The 27,177-nt window shown below is 37.1% G+C and overlaps 1 protein-coding gene across 3 annotated transcripts in view; it reads right to left on the bottom strand.

Moving 5' to 3' along the window:
* The window catches only part of RFX3 (regulatory factor X3), a 127,063-nt gene that overhangs the window by 46,519 nt on the left and 53,367 nt on the right, over positions 1–27,177 (bottom strand). For all 3 annotated transcript variants that reach the window (XM_040579438.1, XM_040579437.1, XM_040579439.1), the window contains exons 2-4: positions 19,703–19,827; positions 12,344–12,441; positions 1,922–2,180 (exon numbers count right to left, since the gene is read on the bottom strand). In XM_040579438.1, coding sequence (XP_040435372.1) covers positions 1,922–2,180; positions 12,344–12,441; positions 19,703–19,819 — 474 coding nt within the window. In that variant the 5' untranslated portion in view covers positions 19,820–19,827. The remainder of the gene's footprint in view (positions 1–1,921; positions 2,181–12,343; positions 12,442–19,702; positions 19,828–27,177) is intronic.

The raw sequence follows: 27,177 nt of genomic DNA, 5'->3' as shown, positions 1-27,177 counted from the left end.
AAAAACACAAAACAGTTTTTAATTTGCAAGACATAGCATGGAGTTTTGGTATCATTCAAATAATTCTGGGACATCAAACTTCAAAGTAAGCCTACTACTCCATTTGTGTTTACTGGATGCATTTAAGCCTCACTTGATTTTACATTCAGTTAAGTGTTGCCACTGACTGTATTCTGGTTTCACTGCGTAAACCAAATCTTACAGCATGATATGCAAAGCACAAATATGCATTTGCTCTTACTTGATTAAGGAGAAAACTAGCATGATCTCTAAAAGAGGCAATATTTTTATTCAACTGCAGAATGATTTAAAACAACTAAGAAAACAGAGGAATATCATTGCTACTTAAATATTTAAAGAAACATCACTTTTCAAATTTAATTCCATCTAGAAGACCTATTCCTTATTTTTGTGTATAGAAAATTATTTGTTTTGCCTGTGCTGTCAGGTGAAAAATTCCATGAAATATCTTCCAAATAAGTAAAATGAGACAGTACATAAAAGGAACAAAGAAAATAGTTTAATTAAAGTCTTGATTTTAATTAAAGAAATCTGAAGGAGGAAAGCTTTTTTTTTCCAGATCTTTTTTTCTATTAAAGACATATAAAATATAGACAAATGTTAATATATACTCTTTTTCTATTATTTTGTAACTCAAAACCAAAATTCTCTGTTGCTACCTGGAAGCTCACACTATGGTACTGATATTTATACTCTTCATGAATTATGACTCTTTGTAACTTTCATGCTCAGAAAATAATACTACACAGGTTTTGGATTAATTATTTTTTTACATTGTACAAGAACTTTGTATTTATCCATACCAACCACTTTAAGAATCAAAACAAAAGAGATTTTATCAGCTCATCTAAACTATCCAATGGTATTGTAAACGTTCATCATAATTTCAAATAGAAGAGTATCAGATTTTCACTCATTACATTGGTTGCTAAAAATAAAGTCCCCTAATTTCATTGCCCTTTTGAGTATTGATGAATCTGTATTATTAATGATACTTTATATCCTTTACTATATTTTTCAACTCTTCCTACTCTGTATTTCACAATTCTCTTAACCATTACTTCCAAATATCTACATCCAGATCAAATACCCAGAAGAATTAGGTAAAAGTATTAGTTAGGGCTATGCAGCAAAGCTAGACTAGGTATAAACCCATTTTTCTAATTTTAGTAAGGGCTGATGGAGTACTCTCTTATGGAAAAGTCCTATGTTTATGTTTAAGTGTCCACAATATTATTGATCAGTCGTAACAGAATGAGTCTTCCCACAGCACTGTAAGACACTTCCACAATTAATTTTTAATTTGAACACTCTTTGGAGACATACCATAGATAAGTAAGAATAAAGTCTAAAATGGTAGTATAGTCCTCTGAAAAATTGGAAATATTTTGAAATAAGCCATTAAACCTACACTAAGACTGAGCAAACAAACTGAACAAATGCAGGGAAGTTTCATGTACCTATTGGTAAATTACATTATTTAACATTTACATCTAACAGTTAAGATCAACAACACTGTGCTTTTCTTACATTTCCAGAAAAACAACAAAATGTTAAAGGAGGCTGGTTTTAGTTCCCAACCTGAAAAATATTCAGCTTGGAAAAACTATTATGTGAGCACTCCAAAAGCATCCACTGATATTACTTGCATGCAAAAATTTACTGTATGAAATGTAAATATTTGCAAGCTGTCAAAGGAAAGATCTGCCTTCATGTTTAAGTATTCACAGTATTCCTACTCCTGTATTTTACACATGTATATATTACTTACTTTACAAAAAGTACTTATTCTGACAACACAATATTGCTATACATTCTGTCACAAAACCCATGTCTGTCTGCAAGAACATTTGAGTAAGAAACTAGACTCAAAGAGTTTGTGTCAGTCTGAAATACTTACTGTCGCTGGGGAGGCCCGCGTTGTATGAGTCACTGAATGACCAGAATTTTCCATTGCATTGCCAATCAGATAGGTCCCTCCTGAGCTGCTAATGAGTTGTCCTCCTGTGACACCCATCTGAATCCCTCCAGTGCCCACCATGCTATGAGATGAGACCACTGTTGTCACCTGTGCAGAACTTCCTTGAGTATCAAAATAATTTCCCCCAGTGTTTTGGCTGTACATCTGGGTTTCTGTGTAAGGATAAGTTGTTGATCGGCTTCAAGAAAAAAAAAAAAACAACAACAAAAAAAACAAAAGGAAAAGGAAAAGAAATTATTTGTATCGTTCATTTAGCTGAGGGAAACATTGTAATTCTTGAAATATATACACAATAGCTGTAACCAAATTAAACAAGAATGGCAAACAGTCTCTGCCTCCTCAGAGAACAACACTCATCAAGTCAAAGCACTAGATAACTAATTCAGTGACAATGTTAAACCAAGCATCCACCAAGCCCTTATAGAAATATTTGTCAGTCCTACCTAAAGAGGAGGAGAGAAAGAAAGTATGACAAAAATTGAGGCGGCAGGCAGAAAGAGCTCATCCAGTTATTAATATATTTCAAAACAATTAATTAAGAACCACCTTTTAAAACTTTCTTAATCCAATGAAAAATATTTGAATTTTAGTCAGATATTCTAGATATTCTAGTCTACTGTGCTTGCTGCAGAATTACAAGCAATTCATACAAACATCAGTCAAGAGAGTCCAGTGTTCAAGAACCCTGTTATCTACTGTTTTTAAATTAATTAAAGCTCTTAGTTCAACCTTGAAAATCAGACGTCACTGGTATTTTGGGAAATGCAGTTCTTTTTACAGGGTGAATTCAAAATCAGACATGAATTCATGTTATGATAAAAACCTGCATTTAAGAAATAAAATGAAAACAGAACTATGACTTGTAAAAAGGTCACAAAGATGAAAGAAGTTAAAGATATGCAACAGCAATATTTTTAAAATCACTTTCAGCTATGAAACATTTATGCCTCATTAATCAGCTTACCCTAACAAACTACTCAGCTACTGAAATCTTCTATCATGTTTCACATTCTAAATTATTTATCTTGAATCATTACTCTTCATAGGTTATAATCTATTTATAGTTTTTGAATGTCCATGTACAAAATTTGATCTTCAAATCAATGTATTTCAAAACTGTGAAGTAAATGGCATTCATTATTTCAAAGGCCAGATTCCTCATTTTAGAAAAGTCTATTTGGAAATTTTAACCTGTTTCGTGACTGCTAAGCTTTGTATCTTGGCAAGCATGATACCATTAAATTTCTTATTTAATCATTAAAATCTATACTATTGCTTGTAAACAACATGCAACACTATTTTGAAATTCAAAGTTCTCCATTAACGTGGAATATTAAAAGTATTATGATTCAGAGAAAACAGAGATGCCCAAACTCTGTGTAAGTCTCCATTTATTATCTGCCTAAGATTCATTTAGTATAATCACACAAAACACAAAATCAGATTTTTTATGTATGTAATGTAACATTACATATTTACAAAACCACTATGTAACTAAATGAGTTCAACAAAAAAATTCAGATACTTTTGTCCAAAAACAGAACAAGAGAAGGAAGCAGCATCCATTTCTTATGTAGTAAGCTGGTGGTTAATACACCTATCTAGGAACTTGAAGTCAGGCTTTTTTTTCTCTTTATCTAAATAGGAATTAGTTTCTTATCAATATACAGAAAAGGCCATGGCCATTTACTATTAGTTGTTATGTTTTTTAATTATGAAAACTTACACAAGATTAATTAATTACTAAACAATAGACTCAGAGATAATGATTCCTTTTTTAGCTTCAGAAACTTCATTACTTTTCAGGAACTGAAGATACAGCATCTTATCAACAACCGAAGTCAGAATTTTTGCTTTATTAACTATGGCCACAGCAGTTTCTTCTTTCCACTTCAGAGACTTTCAGAAACTCCAAAATTTTAGTTTTAAAATCCTAAATGTTTCATAAGCCTTATACTACATGATTTGCTTTTACCCATCATTAAGCTACTTAAACATTTTCCTTTTCATTTGAGTATAGCAAAAGCCTCAAGATCAGCTGAAAGGAACAAAGTTAACATGAAAGAAACACCTTGCAGTCTACTGAAAACAAAGCAAAATCATTATTTTAGGGACTAAAGCTCAAGAAGATAGTTAAATATTAACATTAACTCTTAACATTTCTTTTGGAGAGTTAAAAATCAGTTGATCTTTGCATTGTAATAACCTATGTATGAGTTTAACTATGTGCAGGTCCCGATTAATCTGTTTTATCATGTCAACATATCATTGTGATACCTTATGATACCATTGTGATATCATTTATCTTGTGATATGCAAGATAACCAAATGTTTTAAGGTCACTGCATGCAGTAACATGACCCCTCAACATAAAACAGTAGCAAAGAGGAAAACAAGATGTTAATATCCTTCACACACACAGAAGGATAACTTAAATTAAGGAAGTGATCTTCTACTTCTCCATAGCACTTGCAGCACAAACATGCAACACTTTCTCAAATAATCTGATATATATCATACAGTCAGTTCTTTCCCATTGCAAAACACTCCTAACTCTTCTTTTCTGCAATAGATGCATATAAAGATGATCTAGGGACTAATTGCAGTGTAACTAAAGTCTTCTGGCTCTTTATGAGAACACCTTATTGATATATTACGGCTTGAGATACAAGGCAGGCAACAGAATCTAATAGCTCCTTCTATCAAAATGCTGTGAAATTCATTATTTACTAGAATGTGGCCTTAGAAAGATCATCAGAATTACTAATAAATTTGAAGTCCAAGTAGTTAGGCTGCAGAATTCTAGTTTCCAGAAGGCTGTGCAAACTAGATGATGTTTACCCTGAAAGCGAGTTACACGAAGTCAGACGCTGTGTGAATTCCATTTAAAATAAGCAAGCCTGGAAAACGTGTCCAATGTTGAAACCCCACACTGAATATTAATGACACCAGCATGAGTTGGACTAGCATTGCAAGGTACAATAGCTCAAGGAATCCCCTATTATGCCTTATTGCTTACACACATATTGTAATAATTTGTGAAGTATAATGTTAGAAATAAAACACATGGAGTTGTGGTATAAAGTTCTTAATAAAATGATGGGGTTTGGCACATGAAAACAGAAACTATGAGTTCATTAAGTCCCAGCCTTAGCATACAAATTAAGCACAATGTCTTGCATTGTATTACAGACACTAACATAACATTACTGAGCTTAACTTTTTAAAAGTTCTTTTTGTCTTTTCACTTCTGTCTCTTCAAAGACACTGGCACATTGAAGAAAGGAGACAAAACCAACAGCACAGAAAGAATAAACCTTGTTGTTGTCCTCCCTTAGTTTTCAGTGTACACACATGGGAAATAATTTATTCCCAGTTGCATCTATGATTTGATTCTATGCCACGACATCATATCTCAGTAATACACATAGGGTGATCATGGCCCCAGATTTTCTTTCAGCAAGCAGTTGATCGGACAGACTTACTTTTCCTGCATTTATATCTGCTTAGAAAACATAAGCCTACAGACTTATGCTGGTTTTATTTATGTCTTAGAAGTCTACCTGGTTGAAAGATTTTTCCATTACCCTGTGTTTTAGTAAAAAAAAAAAAAACCACAAAAATATTTATTTCCCTTTTTCAAGAATTGAGAAATGCAGCATCTTTAAATAAAAATTCTCAAATCAGGTTAGAAGTCCAGACAAGTTAACTCAAGTGCAGTTTGTGTTTATTTAAAATTAGTTTTTAACCTGAAATTACATACCAGTAACTTCTGTATCTTGGAAGATTAGTAATTAACTACTGAATTCTTATCACTAGCTGTAGACACTGACTTGGAAAAATCAAGTCTTGGGTAAAATGCACATAAACCTATCCTTCTCCTTGAAGATCTATACCTTTTATACCGTAACTTGAAATACCAGCATCCCTTCACAGTGGCTGTACAAAAAAAAAAGAAGCATCTTAATTCAAACAAGAAATCCTTTCATTGTCAATTGTTTAGTTCTTCTGTAATTCTAATTCAAACAAACAAGTAGCATAATAATTATCTTACTCATCAAGTAAAAACCTCAGAATTGCTGTTGTGGGTTTTGGTATGGATTACTACATAGCTTAGCAGGCAGGCACGTAAGTATTTTTTCAGTGTAATCTCTGTAATGCAAGTTAGCCTTTTATGGTACTTAATTAACTAAGGTATTATTTCCTGGGATATAAATATGATAAACACTAGATTAAAATAAATATTTCAGGACATACTGTTATTTATGCAGAGTAGCTAATGCTCATGATAATGCTATGGTATTGCAATACAGTAGAAAACCTCTGTGCATAAAAGCTAAGAAAGTCTTTCATGCCAGAACAATATCCTCAAACTCCTTTAAGATTTTAGTATAATCCTGTAGTTCTTAAGCTGATAGTCAGCTTCACAGAAACTAGAGAGAACAGAATCCTTTGTCTAACACCGAAGGAAGGCCTTATCACAGTCAACGCATTGGTGCAGCCTCTGGAGGTGGTGTATCACAAGCAATGGGAAGAAAGGGAGGTGCCATACACCCTAACACTGACACAACAGAACATGATACAGCAGTTGAATGATAACGGAGAGGGCTAAAGCATCTCTCTCATCCTGTGTCATACAACCTCCTGCCTCCCAACCAAGAAATCTACTCCTGTAACCAGAATACCGATTCAGGGCTTTTTAATAACAGATAAAATCCCAATGAAGCAATAACCTTCATCCACAAAAGCCTCCTCAACTGATCTAAAGACAGATATGGAGGAACTGATAAGACAGTAAATAATAATTTTCTTTCACCAATCCCCCTTTATCAAATGGAACTGCTAAAACCAAAGATCAAAACCTACATCATGAAAGGGCAATTAATGAATCTATAACCAGAGAACAAATATTCAAAGTAAGAAATTTTCTCTGTGATAGTGAATAGTTCATCTGCCTTATGCATATATAATCAGACAACTAAAAATGTATCAGCCAGAAAAAGTTTTATAAAATTTACCTAGCATAGAGCTGCATTATTCCATATAAAGGTATTCTGATTTATCGTATTCAAAAATTAAAGTAAACATGTTACTGACAGGCATTCATTATCAATAAAAAAAGAATGGAGATCTTTAACATCCAGTCCAAGATCTTTTTCCACATGGAAATAAAGCAATACAAGTACACACAATGCACAACTGCAGGAAAACTCAGTTAAGAGGGAATGAAGAAAATGAAAACAGAGCAGAAATCTTATAAACAGTATTCTCATGACTTGTAAGTTAGACAGACAAGGGAACCTTAGTTACAGATCTCTAAAAATTCTGATGAAGTACTGCAGACCTATAGCCCAAAAAATATGGTATCACCACTGTCAGAAACATGTCACAGGATTTGTAATAAACCCGCAAGACCTCAAGACTTGGACTTGTCAGGCTTCCTTGTCTAGACTTGTCTGTGACAGCCTAGAGCTTTGTTCTAGCTTAGCTGTAACAGTAATTGTCAAACAATCAGATAAATATTACTTCATCTGTTTCCGTTTTAGCTTAGCTTTCTACGATTGTGTGGTGTAAAGCCCATTGTTAAAATGCTGATGCTCTAACAGACAGTAATATCAAATAGCTATTTTGTGTAGAATAAACAATCCATGTCCCTAGATTAAAAATGTAGCAAAGAAGATAATAAGCATGGGATGACAGTATTCAAGAAATACGCAGAAAATGTAAAACACACCATATATAGCAAATTCAGATGTAATATGGAAATGGAAATCAATGACAAATGAATAAGCTGTAGGCTGTGATAGAAAACACATTAAAAATAGCTGCAAGTGGACCCAGTGTGAGTAGAGAGCCTCCCACCATCCATCATACTTCTCCAGGCATAACACCTGTGATGGAGGGTAACTTGCTGTAATCCTTTCTCAGATGGAAGCCATTGACCTTAGCATGCAGAAGGGTCATAAAAGGGCAGGTATAATGCCAGAGAAACAGGGATGGGTACTAGGAAGACAAAAACTTTATCTGAATTACTGTATTGATAATAATTCTTTGATTTGACAGTTAAGATTTCAGTTAGAGTAATTGTAAATTCTTGGTTTTGTATACAAGGTGTGTTTTGCCCACATAAACAACACAAATTGTAGTACAACAAATTGGTAAAGAATGTGTTTTGGACCCACCACCAATATAAATTCTTAGACAATCCCACAATTAAAACTGTATTTGCTACAACAGAATTATCAGGTAAATGGCTACATTTGATTAATACATTACAATTTATGTAAAAAGAAAGTTCATGTTTAGTAAAGGAGACTCACTCAACTTCTTAATACAGGTGAAGCCGTGATACTCTTTATTTAGTCTAAACGGCCAGGTAAGCCTGTAAATGTCACTGCAGCAACAATGCATTTTTGCTTCAGGATAGAGTGACATGCTTGACAAGCAAAATTGTTATTAACTAGACACAAATGTAGATAACATAATTCAAATATTCTCATATTATACAACTTACATGACAAGTGGTAGGTTACACTCCTTGTATTATCATTATGCCTCCAATTATAAAAACACAAGGAACTATTAAGCATAGACAAAGCATGATATAAAATGTGTGGGAATAAGAATACAGCAGTTACACTCGACGAAGACTGCAAAACATGACAAACCTCTTACCTTTAGAATCAAAAGCATCAGGTAAGTCTTTTGTCATATATATTCTAACTACATCCCTTGTTGCTATCATATATGGACTTAAATCAGTGCTAGTTTGCAAGTGCTTTATTTTGAAATAAAGAATAATTCTTTCATCAGGCATGCTGTAACATTTATTTCAGACATGCCTGTGCACTGAATTAATGTCTTCACCCTAACTATGGGTTGCAGACTTCTTATTCCATTGATAGACCCGTACTGTCACCAGATAGATTATGAAGGCACCCTACATCTGATTTTGAGTTAGAATTAAGATTTTGATTAAGCTTGGTCGTAAAATAAATCAAACATACAATCATAGGAAGACAATCCAAAAGACAAACCAATGATCACTCTAGCCAATTAAGTCATTTACAAACCTAACCCTATGTTCTGAAAGTGAAACAGACAAGTTCTGGAGCAGGGCTAACTGGACAAACTGGCTGTAACACACTTCTGTGAATCTATAATGATCCACAAGGCTAATCTTTCATAGATTTCAGTAGGAAGAACAAAAAAAGATCAACTGCAATCTGAAAATCTGTCTTAATATTTTAGCACAAGACAGGCTGGCCTCTGTGTTTTCTGTCACAGCAGAACATGACACAGTCAATGCAGTTTTCTTTAGGGATATGGTAAGCTTTTTGTTCACTTTCAAAAATTCTAAAATGTCACTCCTACATTCATCCAGCTCTGAACAAGCTAATCCAGTGTCAAAACAAGAAGAGGAGAAACAAATATATTTTTTTTAAACCATAGAACTTCAATAACAATAAAAACAGCTAATAGAAAAACAACTCTTTAATCTCTGAAGGAAGTTAGCTGTCAGCAACATAGAGCCCCGTTCTCCTTCACCTATCAAATAAATGAATTATAACATGTAATACATATATTCAGTAACTTCAATTTACATAAACGACACTTTTGCATTCTTAATCTGGAATATAACTGTATGTGGAAAAATGAGTTTCACAATATATAGTCTACAAAAATTCTGAGTAGAAATACAGACTGGTCCCATTCTCCATGAATGAAATCATAATCTTTAGAAAGGTTAATGTTCCTAAAAAGTATTGAACAATAAATTTGCTGTTCACTACAATACGAGTAAATTCTTCTATGAGAAGGAAAAGCAATCTTGATTAGTTTCATCAATTAAGACAGCATTCTTATTACACTAAGGAAGTCTTTCATATCCCATTGACTTATTTGGAAGAAATGACACAGGGATTCAGATACAGAAACACAATAAGATCATGGAAAACTGAAGGTTTGTACTAAGCAGTCTGTAACATCTGGTTGTTTTGTCCAAGGACCGTAAGCAGTCATGTAGTACACATCTCATGTGCTGCCAAAAGTGCATGTGCTAACAGCTCACATAAGAACTTACAAGTGATATATGAAAAGAGAAACTTGAATAATAGCCTAAGAATGGCCATTTTTGGAGGCTAGCAGCAGCGGGCTCTTGTGGTTGCAATGAAATGATGCTGCCACCGAGTGCTGCTGTATGGGACATGCTAGAACTCCAGCATGAACTGGAGTCTGAAACAGCCAAGTGATACGCTACAACTGACATCCCTAACAAGTTGTTCTTGATCCCTTTGGCAGCAGACTGCAGGCCACAGTCTGCTTTCCCTTGGAGGGGTATCCAGTACACTGGGCATCGACTGCCCTAGGGGTGGAAATATTTGTCACTCCCTTTTCTTCTGTACATGTCAAAGACCATTGTTAACTTTTTTTTTTTAGACCTTTTTTTTTTTTTTAGTTACAAAAATCATGTAATGACTACTCTGACCTGAAATAAAGGGGTCCTGCCTCCAAACAGGTGAAGTAAAGTGACAACAGGGTTTACTGGGCTGTGTGAGTTCAATGGTCTGGTACATCAACCCCACGGGAGACAGTTCATGCCACAGCACTCGGGTCAGTGTGAAAAGGACACAATGTGAAAAAGTACGCTTTACATCACAGCCAGGGACCATAGTCCCATGTTGGGTGCCAAAAAGGACTGTCATGGTTTAACCCCAGCTAGCAACTAAGCCTCTTCCAGTCGTTTGCTCACTCTCCCCTGGTGAGATGGGGGAAAAATCAGAAGGGTGAAAGTGTGAAAACTTGAGGACTGAGATGAAGATGAAGATAGGTTAGTAAGTAAAGCAAAACCTGCACACGCAAACAACGCAAAACAAAGAATTCACTCACTACCTCCCATGGGTAGGCAGGTGCTCAGCCATCTCCAGGAAAGCTGGGGACTCCACTGCACATAACAGTTACTTGGGAAGACAAACACCATCACTCCGAATGTTCCCCCATTCCTCCTTCTTCCCCCAGTCTTCTATGCTGAGCATGACATCATATAATTTGGAATATCCCTTTGGTCGGTAGGGGTCAGGTGTCCCAGCTATGCCCCTTCCCATTTTCTTGCAGACCCCAAGCCTACTCACTAGTGGGGTGGGGTGAGAAGCAGGAAAGGCCTTGACTCTGTGTAAGCGCTGCTCAGTGAGAACTAAAACATCCCTGTATTATCAAGACAGTTTGCAGCACAAATCCAAAATATAACACTAGACCAGGTACTATGAGGAACATTAACACTATTCCAGCCAAAACCAGTACAATAGGAAAATCTAATGCATATTTAAGACACATTGTTAAGAATTTACAAGTGAGAAGAAAACAGACAAGACAGTATGTGAAAAATGAATTAAGCAAAACGTGCTAGCAGAAACATGCTGCCAGTGTTAACATCAGAAGTCTCTGATCCAAGTAATATTGCTCTTTTGAATCACTTTAGGATTACCAACAACTAAGTACTTGCAGACAATAAAGAAGCGTTCTAAACAATTTTTCTTTAAAGCCACTAACACAGCAAAAACGGTAAATGAAAAAAAGTGGTAGAGAAGTTTCTTCCCAAGCAACACGATCCTGCTTTGATGTTTGAGCCAAATTCAAAGCTGGTGCTTCTCCAAGTCAAAGATTAGATTAGGTTACCTCCAGAGGTCTCATTGACATAAGAGTATTCTTTCTATGTTTCTAAGTTTGTGTATCAGACAGAGGAACTTGATGATGGAAAAGCGTGTTCAGGGAAGCAGGAAATACAAAATAATGTGTAGAAAAGAGGCTAAAGAAGCATCAAAAGGAAACAATGTTGCTCTCCTTCCTCTGCCTCTCCTCACCACTTTGGAAAAAAAATTACTTAGCTCATTTTATTAAACACAGGAATGAAATTACATCACTATTTCTTTTAAATAATAACTACAGCTGCTACACCTTTCTAGGTTTAGCCTAGAATTGGCACTAGGATTGCAGCCAGGAACACAGAAGGCCCTGCATTACATCCTGAGGATGGAAGTTACATGGTATGTCCTATGGACAGAACTTGCCCATAAACTCAAAAGTACTTTTTTTGAAAAACACTATGCTGAATATGTAATCTCATGTAAGTTCAACTCAAACAATCACAAGAATTCTATTTACACTAGAATTCTGCCTTAATAAAACCAGTGTGAATTCAGCTTTTCATCCAAAAAACTGTATTGACAATAAAAGAGCTTTGATTGAATCATTTTTCTTTCCAACTAAAATGCACTAACTGAAAATATATATTTAACTTCATATTTTAATAAACATTCAAATTCTGATCATTTGCCAACTTACATAGCGCCATTAGTGTAGACTGTGTCACTTCCCTCCACATACTGAACCTGGGCTGGATAGACATGCTGTACCTGTTGTACAGTCTGCACTTGCTGTACCTGAAAACAAGAACACCAGAAATTTGGGATATTGTAAAGAAAGACCGATGCTTCAGTGTACCTAATGGTTTCTAAACAATATGGGATAGTTCTGTTCTCATGATTACTAAAGGCATGTCACAGCAACAGAAGAGAAAGGTAGTGGTTTTACACGGTATTTGTGCTGTAAGCCTGGTAAATGGAGCCCTGACACTGAAGATGCATGCCCATGGAGCATACATACCTTCAGTGCCAAAGACAGAACTAACGGAAAAGCAAAACAAGGATGAAATTAAATGTAACTATGCTTTGCAGAATTACATTTACTATGGAAGAAAGTATCATTTGGCCACATATATGCCTTTCCTTTTTCCTTCCAGTCCTGAATAGTACAAGCCTTAAAATCACAGATCAAATGTGTTGCAGTAAGTTTAGAAATAAAGGTTCCTATTAAAATGGTTTAGGTCTTATTTAATGGGAGTTAAAATACAGGGATACAAACTTTTTTCCCAGTAATGCTTTGACCCAATGCACAATTACAGATCAAAACTGCCAATCTGAGTAACCCCCTTTGCAGATATCATCAGCTGTAACAAATTCCAACAAAATCTGGCTTTACGTCAATGAGCTAAACAACAAAAGGCAGTAAGGTATGGATTATCTTCACATATATAGCTAAAATGGCATGCCTGTTTTGTAAAAGCACACATAATCAGAAATCAATTCCTCTGATATATGCACTATGTAGGGAAGCTCCAGCTTATGCAAATTTCTTTTGCAGTCTTTATTTTTTGTCTTCTACCATGGTAAAGATTAAGAATTCCATATTCTACACCTGCCATCACTTAGAGAAGCTGTATTTTGATTCAAGAGCAGTCCAGAATCTAAAAGATGCAAAGGGACTTAGAGACTTCACAGAGTGGCAAAAATTTACCAAAGAACTGAATCAAGAAGTGACAATGCACATATTTAGTAATTAAGTGACTGTTATTTTTCTCTGATCTTTTATTATGAGGCAACTTCAGCCCGACCCAGTTGGTTTTAAAGACTGGAAACACCATAATCCCAGATTAATCTGGGTTTCATTCATTTGATGGATCATCTCCAAGAGTTCTTTGAGAATACCCTACTTTTAATACCTTTTACTCTGTTGTATTTTAAAAAGCTCTGTAAACAAGAACATTTTTTCCTACTAGTCTTTTATAGTATTGACTCAGACTGTGAAAGGAAAATCTAGATTTTCATAGAAACCTTCCCTTAGGTTGCCATTAAAATCTATATTCTGAAAAAAAAAACCCAAAACACCCAAGGTTTTGAATGCAGTAATATCAGCATGATAGAAAATCAGACTGTGTTTCTATCTGTTAACAGCAATAAGACAAAATGTGATGGTTAAAATAGCTATTAAAATCCAAAGTTTTCTGATTTCCCACATGAATCATTAAAGAAATTGAGGAATATAACTGAAATGTGATTTTTCAATTTCAAAAGATATAGTTTAAAGATGTTTTCTAATTATTAAGGTAAAATACAGCTGGGTCTCCTAATAATATTCAGTTTTTTTAACAGAAAGATTCAGTTGTCAAAGTTAGCACAAAACACTCTGATCCAGATTATGGATGTTACTAGTCTTTAGAACAGTTTTTTGAATTAAAAAAAAAACAAACAGCTGTATTGTGCAAACACATTTTCAAAGAATTAAACTATGTCTGTTTCCATCAGCTTTGACTTCGTAACTTAATTCAAATCACAGTTTCATGGAATGGGCTTGATCCAAACCCACTGTAAGAAAACTAAAACTGTAAGCTTACTATTGATTAGAATCGGAATCAATATTCAAATTTGTCAATCTGTGACAAAACTGTCTACTCATGCAATAATTGGCTAAAATGTATATGTGCGCTTCTGTGAAACACATATGCAACGTATTATGATAGCTTTTGACTAAAAATACTTCAACTTGGGTGACTCAAGTTCTGTGACCTTTAATCAATGGGAGAAAGGGACTCATTGTTCAACAGTCTATTACAGAGCATCAAACTGATCTACTTAACCTATACAGTGAGAAAACACCTTGAAAGCAGGCTTTGTTTTTCAAATCAGTAATTTGTCATCTGCCATGTAATAGATACACTCCATTTTCTGTCCTAGTAGTACAGCTGGGGAAACACTGTGGAAATGATGCTGTTCTCAGTACGAATTCCATGTTCTTTTCCAACCTCTCCCAAAATGCACTTCATTCCCTATTCACACACACTGGATATGGCTTACTCCCTATCAAAAAAAACCCACGATATTTTTCTATTAATAAAGAAAATGTGATTGTTCTCCCTGCAGCATGTATATTGACAAAAGGGAACTCTACAGTATGTACAAACACATTAAAACCTTCCCATCAGTGAATGTTGGTCACATTCCCATTCTGTACAAGGTAGTATATTCTCCCATTATTCTTGGATACCAGCTACTATGATTTCAGAAACAACAGACTCAGCACAGTGCAAGACCTTTACCGCAGAACTAAGAGGATACTGTGGGACAAAATGGTATAAAGTGTATCAAACCTCAGTGTCTATTGGACAGGAAACTGAAAAAAATCCCAAAAGTGCTTATTTCCTGTTTTGGAACACCACCACCACCACAAAACACCATAAAACAAAATATCAAAAAAAGTTAACATTTTCATTGATTAGTTTTGAATTTTTACTGATTTTACATAAATTCTTTATTAGCCTAATATGCAGTATTACTAGAAATGTCATAACTATGCAAATAAAGTACCTTATTTTTTAAATCAACATTTAAGAACAAATACACTACAGCGCTATTAAAACATCTACTTTTGTAGATCAAAACGTTTTTTCTTTTAATTTTAACAATTAAATCCAATACAAAAAGGCCACTGAGTTAGGTTATTTATTTTCCAATACAGTAATAAAAAAAGATGGTTTATAAAAGAAATTATTTTGCTTCAGCTTTTCTGAAACTCAGTACTGCTACAGTCAAATTGATTATGGTGCCCAAAGAAGCTTTAGTCACTATGTTGTATTGCAACATACATAACAACCTTGAGATAGAGAAAATTAGAGGTAAATATTTTTCCTGTCAAGCAAGGACAAATTAAATAAGTAAGTGGCCTTTACGATGGCCTTGTATACGAAAATTCTGCCATGATGAAAATCTTTGTCATAACTCCAATACTAATTTTATTTCCTATTTTACTTCATTTTGGGAAAAATGTTTTCATGAGAATTGAATCTAGTGCCTCTGGATTTTCCTTTTAACTTTCAACAACAGGAAGAAATAAAATGTGTACATCTACTTTCTATGAGCATAACATCGTTTGAAAAGACGTTGATTACAGGGAAACAAACCACCACCAAAATAATAATAATAATAATAATCAACATTCATTGTGGGGATTGTAAAAAAAAAATAAAATAATTATTTCTTCTCTTCTTTTTTATTTATTGTTTTTCTTGCACCTTTTACTAAGTTGTTAATGGAATTGTATCAGCTATATTCTTCATTGTTTGTGGTACAGCAGAAATTGGAGATCACAGACAGAATATTCAACAGTGATCTAAACCTAAATGGTCTTCTTGTTTTAAAAAATAATCCAAAAATTGAAAGATTCAGCTGAAAACAGAAAATACAAAGAAATATGTATTAAAAAAGTGACACTATGCAAGTTCAAAAATCGTATGTTCTGTGTGGTCTGGTGAGCTATTCATGGTAATTGTTATCCTCTGGCTGGAAAACAGAAAATTAACTGATGTAACGGAAATAACAAGTTAAGTAGAGTCAGACAGAAGATCTTTCATTCCTTTTGCTTCAGTGATTCTAGCCTGAAATAAATAACTGGAATAGGATTATAAGCAGGCAGCTGAAATGTTCCAGGAGAACACGAGGCAAATGAAAGCTTGTTTCAATATACATGTGTAATTATAATTACTAGTTGAAGAAAAAAAAAGGAAAATAAATTATGTTCTTAATTATACTACCTCTGAGGACAAATGCGGGACTAAGTTATATTGTATCTATGAAAGTTTGTCAACAACAAAATAAAGTGCCTAAAAGCATACTGAAATGCAGAAATTACATTGAAGTATAAAAACAAAATTTGAGAGAATTTTGATTTCCCATTAAAAGTGCTTATCTTCCAAGTACTCTTAAGCAAAAAGTACAAAAATAGGGCAAAATATATGAAGATTTTTAAACTTCATTTAAAAAATAACATATATTTATTTACAGTGCCTATGCAAACAAATTGGAGGTATAGCGTTTTCTGTTCTCAAGAGACAAAAATAACTTTTATACCTTCATTAGTCTGGATTACTTTTGGCAAGCAACACATAAATAGCACGTTATAATGCTCTAAGCACATTCATTTTTATATAATGACTAATGTCAGTTCATGATTATGTTTTTCATATGCTAAACATGATTTTGCATTAAGAGCAATTTTGATTAGCAGAAGTCTGCATCTCCAGTTAATGATACAATGCTTTGTGAACGCGATGGCCATCATGTATGGTGAATATGAATAAATGCCTTGTTTTAGTTTTATTTCTCCAATCCTTCCACATTGCATGCCATAAACTACAAAGTGAGATTCATTTTGAATCTTTAGAAGATTACTGCACTGTGCTAAAGGATGCCTGTTGAAAAAGCAATGATACATTAGTGACAAATCCCCATATCTGAGGAAACAAAAGACTAAGTAAATTCTTCAGACTATTAAATTGGAATTCAATTACACTTCCACCTTTTTGGTCTTACTCTTGTTGCTTTTTGTTTACAGGTGGACATGTTTGTCCCCTTACCATTCCACTCCATTCCATCTCAACAGTGACAGCTGCTGTGCTGCATAAATCCAGCTGCTACTAGTGCCACTTTGAGAAGAGGGGAAGCTCAGGTTTTTGTTAATGGTACCTTTTTTTTTTGTATTTTTGGATCATCACAGCAAACTTTTATGAGTTCCACATTTATACCAGCTATATGCAAATTAAGCACTCATTTAAGCTGAAAATATCAAAGGTTACTCTCTTGCTGTTCACGCATAAGACAGGATGCCATATAAACACACCTGTAGCAAGTAGGCTTAGTCTACCCTTCCACTTATACCTTTCTCTTCTTCAGGGCAAAAATATTTAATTTTGAAAAAAAAATCAAACATTTTGTAAGCATAAATGAAACACTGATGTCATGAATACAACCCCAAAGTAATGAATGCATAAAATGTCATTTAATTACAGTGCACATGCAGGAATGTACAGATGGGAAGCAAAGACCTCACTAGGAAAAATGAAATAATATACACTGCTTTAATATTAATTAAAACCAAACTCATCTAAAATGGCATTATTCACTAAAAAGTAATGCTAATTTACTGTAAACATGGTAATACAGAAGTTTTGGCTTATGCAACATTGTTGCATATACAGACACTTATGTTACAGTATCTTTGAATTTTAAAAAAATCCAAGAGGTGCTCTACTGTTTTAGTAAATGATATTCACAAGACAATATAATTCAAATGTGAATATTCACACATATTTTGGATACAGCTGTCTTTTATAAACCACAGAAAAAACCAAAAGCCTATCTTATATATTATGCACCTAAAATCTTCCCTCCAACTTTCATCACTAACTTTGAGCACACAGAAATAATAAGCCCTCCTTCCGCCATCAAAAGAATAACTTTATGAAATTAGCACACTTACTCCTGATTTTCTTTAGGCAAACTGGCCCATTCCTATCAAATGCAAACAAAGTCATTCCCAACTTTAGACACATGTGACCTAATTCCTCAGGGCAGATCACATCTACAATTTACTCAACACAGTGATTGTTCCAATGTAACATATTCCTTTTTGGTTTCAACCCTACAATTGAAATTACCTAGTACCTATCCCACCTACATTCTTCATCACATTTCCTGCTGGCATACCACATTCACATCTTCACTCTTGCTTTTCTCCTCACCACACATCCACTTACATGACCTACCCTCTCTTGACACAAATCTCCCACACATATTGTGTTTTAATCACTGCAATACTGTCTGCATTGGATTTCCCAACATTTTTGTCGCATCTTCAATCCCTGCAAAATTTTGAAGAAACTTCTCCTCAGCTGGGTTGATGCCTTAGCTCTCCTTACTGAAACATTATGCTGATTCCTATGGTCACTGTTAAGAGCCAGCTGGAAAAACAATCTAATATCCCAACGGGAAAATAATCCAAAATAATGATGGGGTATTACATGAAAGGGAACTCAGAAGCATCAGTACTAAAGGAGATATAGGTAAGGTTCATCAGGGACAGTTTTATATACTCAGTGAACAAAAAAATTCAGTTTCAGGACAACTGGAGTAACTTCAGAAAAGATATATGCAGTCAGTGACTGAGATTAATGCATTATTTATGTGGTAAAATAAGGAGCCAATTATATCCTAGGAGTTCACAGAAAAGTAGAAACTTTTTATAAACTTTGCACAAGCGAAGTTTATTAACATCAAAGCCCGGCTCATTCTTATTTGTTTGTGACAAAAATAGAACAGAAATGCATAGAAGATCCTATCCTTACAGTTCAATCAATCCAATGATTAGAATTACAATACTAGCCTATATGCCTTTAACTAGTTACCAGTCTTGAATCCCTCACACTGATCAGTACCTCATACGGTTAAAATTCAGTATGTAATATCAGACCATTGTATGTATATCCTATTTGCTTAAAACAAGCAACTGTGTAGCGCAACCAAATCATCATCTTTCATCTCAAAAGCTGAAATACAGGAATAACAAAGAACAAATCACATAAAACTCATCCATTAAAGAACTCTCACCATGAATGAAAATAAAAATGAGAAAAATTACCAACCTTGTATTTCATAAAGGAAAAAAGTATTGCACTTCACAAACATTACAAGAGTTAACCAGACAAAATCTCCCACAAATGTTAGCTAAGTTCAAGCATCATAGAAGTTTCAATTCAAACCTAAGATAGTATTCAAAAGCCTCTATCCTAATCAACATCCAGGTAAAGAGAGAGAGAGCTATCTAACAGTCTGAACTGAGAAGAAAATATTTCAGACAGTTCTTGATTCCCTAATGGTGAATGCTGAGCAAATACACAGACAAGTGTTTAAATAAAATTTTGTAAGCCCAAATGCAATGCTTTTCTGAATAATTTTTTTAAAAAACAAACTCCTAAAATGTATCTATCCTTCCTGAATTTTTTTTTCGATCTTCCCAAAAGTAACAGCCACCTACCTGTTGCTGAACTGGTACTTGCTGTACTACCTGTGTGGGCACTGCTGCCTGGCCAGCCACAGATGTCTGTAAAGTCACAGTTGAACTTGTATCTGACCCAGTCTCTGATGTCTGCATCGTGATCTCTGAATAAAATTAAGACATAAAATTAAAAGGTTAGTACATTATTTTTGTTATTTTGTCACTTTTATTAGCACACTAATTTGTTACTTAGCTTTACTTGGATCTTAGAATTAGCTAATACTAAACTTGGTATGAGCCAAAAGGTTTTACTTCCTGCTAGCATATGAGTTAGCAAAAATGGGGGGGTTGTCTTCCTTTTATCTTATTTATATTCAAAATATCTTATATTTCCATGTGCAGAATCATATATTGCTTCTCTGAGTTTTTTCACTTTAGGAATAACTCACAAAAATCAGCAGCAAATCCTTTCTCAGATTGTAAAAAAATGGTCATCTTTCAAAACTGTTTTTCTCTGCCTTACTGAATTATACTAAAGGCTCTATACATTCAAAGTCAAAGTCAAACCTCTAGAGGGCCACAGAACGAAGGGCTGTAACCTGGAAAGCAAACTCTGAAAAGCATTTAATGAGTCACAATGAAAAACCACCTCAACCTTCTTTAGCAGAAAGCATTAAACTAAAAGCATTTAGCAGAAAGCAACGACTGTACTTTCAAACCAACAAAGAAACTCTTCCACACTAAATCCATATATAAATATATGGTAGAGAAGTGCCTAAGATCATGGACCTGACATTTAAAGGGAAAATGGAAATACGGATAGAATACAGAAATGGTTCAAAAATCAAGGAAAATTCCTTACACAGAAAGCTTATCAGAAAGAAAACCAAGGATTACTTATACCTTCATAGGAAACACAGACTGGGAACTATGGGATCCCTCAATTTTGCACAATAGAAATGACAATACAATTAACTGGGTAACAAACTAAAATTAATTCAAAATCAGGAATTTGATTTTTTTTTCATTTCTTTTAAGCAGTGGATGACTGACCAGTGAAAATAATAACCAGATGAGGCAGGTTCTTCTTCACTTGGTACCTTCAAAACAGAAGACTCTGTGCTTCTGTGAAGAACCACAGTAAACAAATACAAATTACTAGTCTGTAAACCACATGCTCTGTGATGTGAAAATTCTACTGCCCTTAATCTCTATTAATCTGTATTAGCTACAGAACACTTCGACAACGTGAGGACCAACATAACTAAAAATGAGCAGCATTACCATACATAACAAAAGACGATTATATGAAAAAAAATATCTCCAAGTACTTCGAATGCTCTATCCAGATAATTATTTTAGTTTAACTGAAAAGACCCAGATGGCTGACACAGAATAAACAGGACTTCAATCCCCTCCAACAAATAACAACTTCCTCCCCCCCCCAACCCCCGTACAATATTTTCTGAGACAAAACCATAATAAAATTGTGTCTATTCATGAACTACCAATATACAGTAGGAAGAATTCATTACTGTACCAAAACACCTCAAATCCTCTCAGAAAATTCAGTGTTCTTGCTGGACAACTGAACTAGCTGCAGCTGCAGACCTTCCTTTCACAGCTGGGTTCCACAGCAGTTTAAGCTGACTTCATGCTGGGTTTCTGCAGTACCTCCCTGCAACTACCTCTGACTCGCCTTCCATTCAAATGCAGTCAGTGCAAAGCAGGAAAAAGGCATATAAACTTGGGATGGGGGCAAGGGATAGGGGAAGGACCTTGCCAAGTGGGACCACCACTGGTTTAAACTCCATGGAACCAAGCCTATGATGCCCGACAGGGTTAACTGCTTCTTCTCAAATATTCAGAAAGACTGATAAATTGTTGATCATACTTATTTGAGATAAATCAATAGATTCTCAGACCTATCATGTTGACTGAATCCTCTACTTCTTTTCAGTCTGTCTCACAAAAATCAGATAAAAACTGAAAAGAAAAAATGAACAGAACACAGATCATTACCAAAATGTTAAAAATCTTAACTGTGGAAATCAATGTCCACAGAATAAATACAAAGGAATTGGAAGCCACCATGCTGCTAGAAAGCTACACCGTAGTTCCCATTACTGAAAGCTGGTGGGATGAATTCCATGAGTGCAGTGCAGCTACCGATGGCTATGGGCTGTTCCGAAGGGACAGGAGAGGGAAGAGGGGCAGAGGGGTTGGCCTCTACATCAGGAAGTGGATAGATGGTGAAAAGCTGTCTCTGAAGAACAGGTATGAACATGCTGAAAGCTTATGGGTAAGAATTACAGATGGAGGCAACAAAGGGAATCTTGTGGCTGATAGTGATTTCAACCACCCTGACATCTGCTGGAAAAGTAGCATGGTGAGCTGTAGGCAATCCAGGATAAGTCCTTAAACCAGGTACCAGACAGCCTTACCAGAGGGAACGCGTTACTGGACCTGTTGGTCACCAACGCAAGTAAGCTAATGGGTGATGTCAGGATCGGAGGCAGCCTGGGCTGCAGCGTTCATGCACTGGTGGAGTTTGCGGTGCTGAGGGATATAGGTCAGGTGAAGAGTAAAGTCAGGACACTGAATTCTAGGGAAGAACACTTGCAGCTATTGAAGGAGTTAGTCAGTAGGACCCCTTGGGAAACTGCCCTCGGGGACAAAGGAGCAGAACAAAGCAAGCAAATCTTTAAGGCTGCTCTCCATAGAGAGCAAGAGCTCTCAGTTCCCAGGTGTAAGAAGTCTGGGAAGGAAGGCAAGCCACTGGCATGGACCAGTTGAGACCTGCTGGTCAACCTGAAGGGCAAGAAGGAAATGCACAGGCAGTGGAAGCAGGGACAAGTATCCTGGGGGAACACAGGGATGCAGCCTGGTTGTGTAGGGATGGGGTCAGGAATGCCAAGCCATGGCTGGAGCTGAACTCGGCAACAGAAGAGCTTCTATAGGTATGCCAGCCAGAACAGGAGAATCAAAGAAAGCGTACCCCACCAACGAACAGGACCGGCAAACTGGTAGCAACAGACGAGGAGAAGGCTGAGGTACTCCACAACTTTTTTGCCTCAGGCCTCACTGGCAACCTCTCTTCTCATACCTGTCAAGTGGACCGCAAAGCAGGGCCTGGGGGAACAAAGTTCTTCCCACTGTAGGAGAAGATCAGTTTCCAGACCACCTGAGGAACCCAAACATACCAAGTCTATGGGATGAGATGCATCCCGGAGTCCTGAACAACCTGGCTGATGTAGCTGCCAAGCAGTCTCCAGGATATTGGAATAAGTCAGGTGAAGGCCCGGGTGACTAGAAAAAGGGAAACATTGCACCCTTTTTTAAAAAGGATGGAAAGGAGGACCCTGGGAACCACCGACCCATCAGCCTCACCTCTGTGCCTGGGAAGGTCATGGAACAGATCCTCCTAAAGCTATGATAAGGCACAGGGAGGGCAGGGAGGTCATTTGCAACAGCCAGCATGGCTTCACTGATGACAAGTCCTCCCTGACCAACCTAGTGGTCTTTTATGATGGAGTGATTCCATCAGTGGACGAGAGAAGAGCTACGATGTCATCTATCTCAACTTCTGTAAGGCCTTTGACATAGACCCCCACAACCTCCTTCCTTCTAAATTGGAGAGAGATGGATTGGATGGATGGACTGTGGATAGGGAATCAGCTGGATGGGCACATCCAGAAGGTAGCAGTCAATGGCTCAGTGTCTGGATGGAGACCAGTGATGAGTTGTGTCCCTCGGAGGTCCGTACTGGGACCAGTTTTGTTTAATAATTTCATCAGTGACATAGATGGTGGGATCGAGTGCACCCTCAGCAAAATTGCAGATGACAGCAAGCTGACTGGTGCAGTTGGCCTGCCTGAGGTAAAGGGTGTCATTGCGAGGGACCTGGACAAACTTGAGAAGTGGGCCCATGTGAAACTCATGAGGTTCAGCAAGGCCACGTGCAAGGTCCTGCACCTGGGCTGAGGCAGCCTCCAGTATCAATAAGGCTGGGGGATGAAGGGGTTGACTGCAGCCCTGCAGAGGACTTGCTGGTACCGGTGGATGAAGAGCTGGACTTGAGCCAGCCATGTGTACTCACAGCCCACAAACTCAACAGGATCCGGGGCCGCATCAAAAGAAGCGTGGCCAGCAGGTCGAGGGAGATGATTCTGCCCCTCTACTCTGCTCTGGTGAGACCCCACCTCGAGTACTTCTCCACCTTGGGGTCCTCAGCACAGGAAAGACATGGACCTGTTGGAGCAAGTCCAGAGAAGGGCCACAGAAATGGTCAGAGGGATGGAACACCTCTGCTATGAGGAAATGCTGAGAGAGCTGGCGCTGTTCAGCCTGTGGAAGGGAGGGCTCCAGGGAGACCTTTTGCAGCCTTTCAGTACTTAAAGGGGGCTTATAAGGAAACTGGGGACAGACATTTTAGTAGGGCCTGTTGTGACAGGGCAAAGGGTAATAGTTTTAAACTAAAGGAGGCTAGATTCAGACTAGATAGAATGAAGACATTTTTTACAATGAGGGTGGTGAAACACTGCTGGAGGTTGGCCAGAGAGGTTGTAGATCCAGATCCCTGGAAACATTTAAGGTCAGGCTGGACAGGGCTTTCAGCAACCTGATCTAGCTGAAGTTGTCCTTGCCTGTTGCAGAGGGGATGGCCCAAACAATTCTATGATTCTTTAATTCTGCTTAGTGTAAAATAGTAAATTTCAAATCTTTTTTTGCCTACAGAAAATGCTGTATAAAATCTAGAATAAAGTTTTTCAAAGTTGAAACCAATGCCACAGTTCCAGTATCAGTCCACCTCAATTGAAGCCAATAGTTTTTCCCTGAATTCCAATATTAACAAGAACAATCATGTTCCAGTAATAACATGCAGAAAGAAAAGTTTCTTTTCTTTCCAATATGGAACCATCTTAAAGTTTGTGCAGATAAATTAACAAGACATTGTTCCATAGAACAAATCTTTATGTGCACTAGACCAAAGGGAACTTTTGCTTTATATATTTATGACTAAACACATACATGGAACTAATAGCCATAGCAGTGATTATTATACCTTTTGAAGGGAATTGCCGCAGAGCATAACAGGATACCAAGTACCTTCTGAGGTTTCCAAAAAATAACAGATGACATAGACGATGGCAACATTCCTAACGGAATGCTAATGTGTTGTGTACTTTAGTCTTAAACACTGTAACCATCTTCTAAATTTGAATAATTAATGTTTTACTCAGTTTCTGTGCAGAACAAAGTCACAGCTAACAATGAACCTAAACTGTAAGTAAAAAATCAAGCAAAAGGGGCAGGAGACCTGCATGGATGAACAAGGAGCTTCTGGCAAACCTTGAATGGAAGAAGGAATTTTATAGGATGTGGAAAAAGAGACAGGCCACTTGTGAGGAACACAGCGTTGTTGTCAGAACATGCAAGAAGGTCACAAGGAAGGCTAAGGTCCATTTGGAATGAAAAGTGGTGAGAGAGGTCAAGAACAATGAGAAAGGTATCTTCAAGTACATCAGCAGAAAAAGAATGACTAGGGAAAATGCAGACCCACTGCTGGAATGAGGTGGGTGCTCTCATGACAAAGGACACAGAGAAGGTAGAGTTACTGAATGACTTCTTTGCTTCAGTCTTCACTGCCAAGTCTGGCCATCAGGTTTCCCAGACCCTGGAGGCAAGAAAGGAAGTCTGAAGAAAGGAAGACTTTCTCCTGGTTGAGGAGGATCACATTAGAGATCACTTAAGCAAACCACGAGTCCATGGGCCCCGATGGGATGCACTCCCAAGTGCTGAGAGAGCTAACAGATGTTACTGCTGAGTCACTTTCCATCATCTTTAAAAGGTCATAAAGAGCAGGAGAGGTGCCTGAAGACTGGACGAAAGCCAGTGTCACTACTGTCTTCAAAAAGGGCAAGAAGGGAGACACACACCCAGGACGCTACAAGCCACTCAGTCTCACCTCCATCCCTAGAAAGGTGATGGAACAGCTCATCCTGGAGGTCATCTCTAAGCACGTGAAGGAAAAGGAGGCTATCAGGAGTAGTCAGCATGGATTCACCAAGGGGAAGTCATGCCCGACCAACCTGATACCCTTCTGTGATGGAGTGACTGGCTGGGCAGACGAGGGGAGAGCAGTGGATGTTGCCTACCTTGACCTCAGCAAGGCTTCTGACACTGCCTCCCACAGCAGCCTCCCAGGTAAGCTCAGGAGTGTGGGTCAGGTGAGCGGACAGAGAGGAGGGTTGAGAACTGGCTGGACGGCAGAGCCCGGGGGGCTGTGATCAGCGGCGCAGAGCCTGGCTGGAGGCTGAGGCCAGCGCTGTGCCCGGGGTCAGTGCTGCTCCAGTCCTGTTCAACTCGCTCATCAGGGACCTGGACGCAGGCACAGAGTGCACCCTCAGAGCATAATTAAATGGGTCAATTTAGGCCACCAATTCCAACAAATGATCATATAAGATACTAAGGCTTCAACGGGATGCAAAAGTGAACACCTGAAATTAATTAAAAGGCATTATTTTATACCAGCCCCTAGCTTTACTTGACTCTGTGTTGTTTTCATGGTTACAGTGTACAAACATGTCAATCACTGCAAGGGAGGTTGAATGCTACTATAGTCAAATACAATTTTGACTGGTGAGACGCTGTTGCATATTGCCATATATCTTTTAATTGCTATACTGCACCTCAGGCAGTACTTGATCATTACAGCTGCAATTCAAGATGCTCAAGAAACCAGAGCCAGGCACACTCATCTAAGGAACATAATGCCCATTTCCTTGTGGCAGTTATCATGGATTGTGCAACATAATGTGCTTATTTCCTTGTGGCAGTTATCATGGATTGTGCCTGGCTGACATGAGCATTAGCTCTTTAGGAAAAGGAAGCAGCTTCATTATAAGAACAGGGAATACTTTGGCTGTAAACCAGCTGTCAGTCACTGCAGGGAAGTTTCAAGATGAGCAGACAGCAAGTGCCAGTGCCAGCTGACAGTCTGCTGTTAGGTGCTGAGACAACTGAATGAGGACAGTCAAGAATCTAGATCGTCAAGTATTTTCTGCCAAGTCCTTGAAGTGATGATTTCCAGAGACTATCAGGACACATCACAGAGAACCCAGGATTAGGTGGAAGACAACCTCCAAAGAGAACTGAACAACCCCAGAGGACCCCATGGCCCAGCCTAGGACTACCCACCGTACAGCTGGCACTGCTACACTGACCTACCAAACTTTAGACTGTGTTGTACCACCCACAGGACAGGAAAGCCATGTAATTTGTAAACTTGCACATTATTTTTGATTAAAGTGTTTTGGCAACTGAATCCATTTTACTCCATACAGTCAATTTGTTGATAGCCCTACATTTAAGCATACAATCTGACGCATGTCTCTACCTCAGAACTGTAATACATTTTTATTAACAACCCGATGGGACAGGTTAACTGGTTGCTCTATAGATTAATTTATCAGTAAATACTCTGGAATAGCTAAAGCATGGTTGTGGAATAG

Source organism: Falco naumanni, chromosome Z (assembly GCF_017639655.2).
Source record: "Falco naumanni isolate bFalNau1 chromosome Z, bFalNau1.pat, whole genome shotgun sequence".
NCBI lineage: Eukaryota > Metazoa > Chordata > Aves > Falconiformes > Falconidae > Falco > Falco naumanni.
The sequence above is the reverse complement of the archived record's forward strand: the minus strand, read 5'-3'. Positions and strand labels throughout refer to the sequence as shown.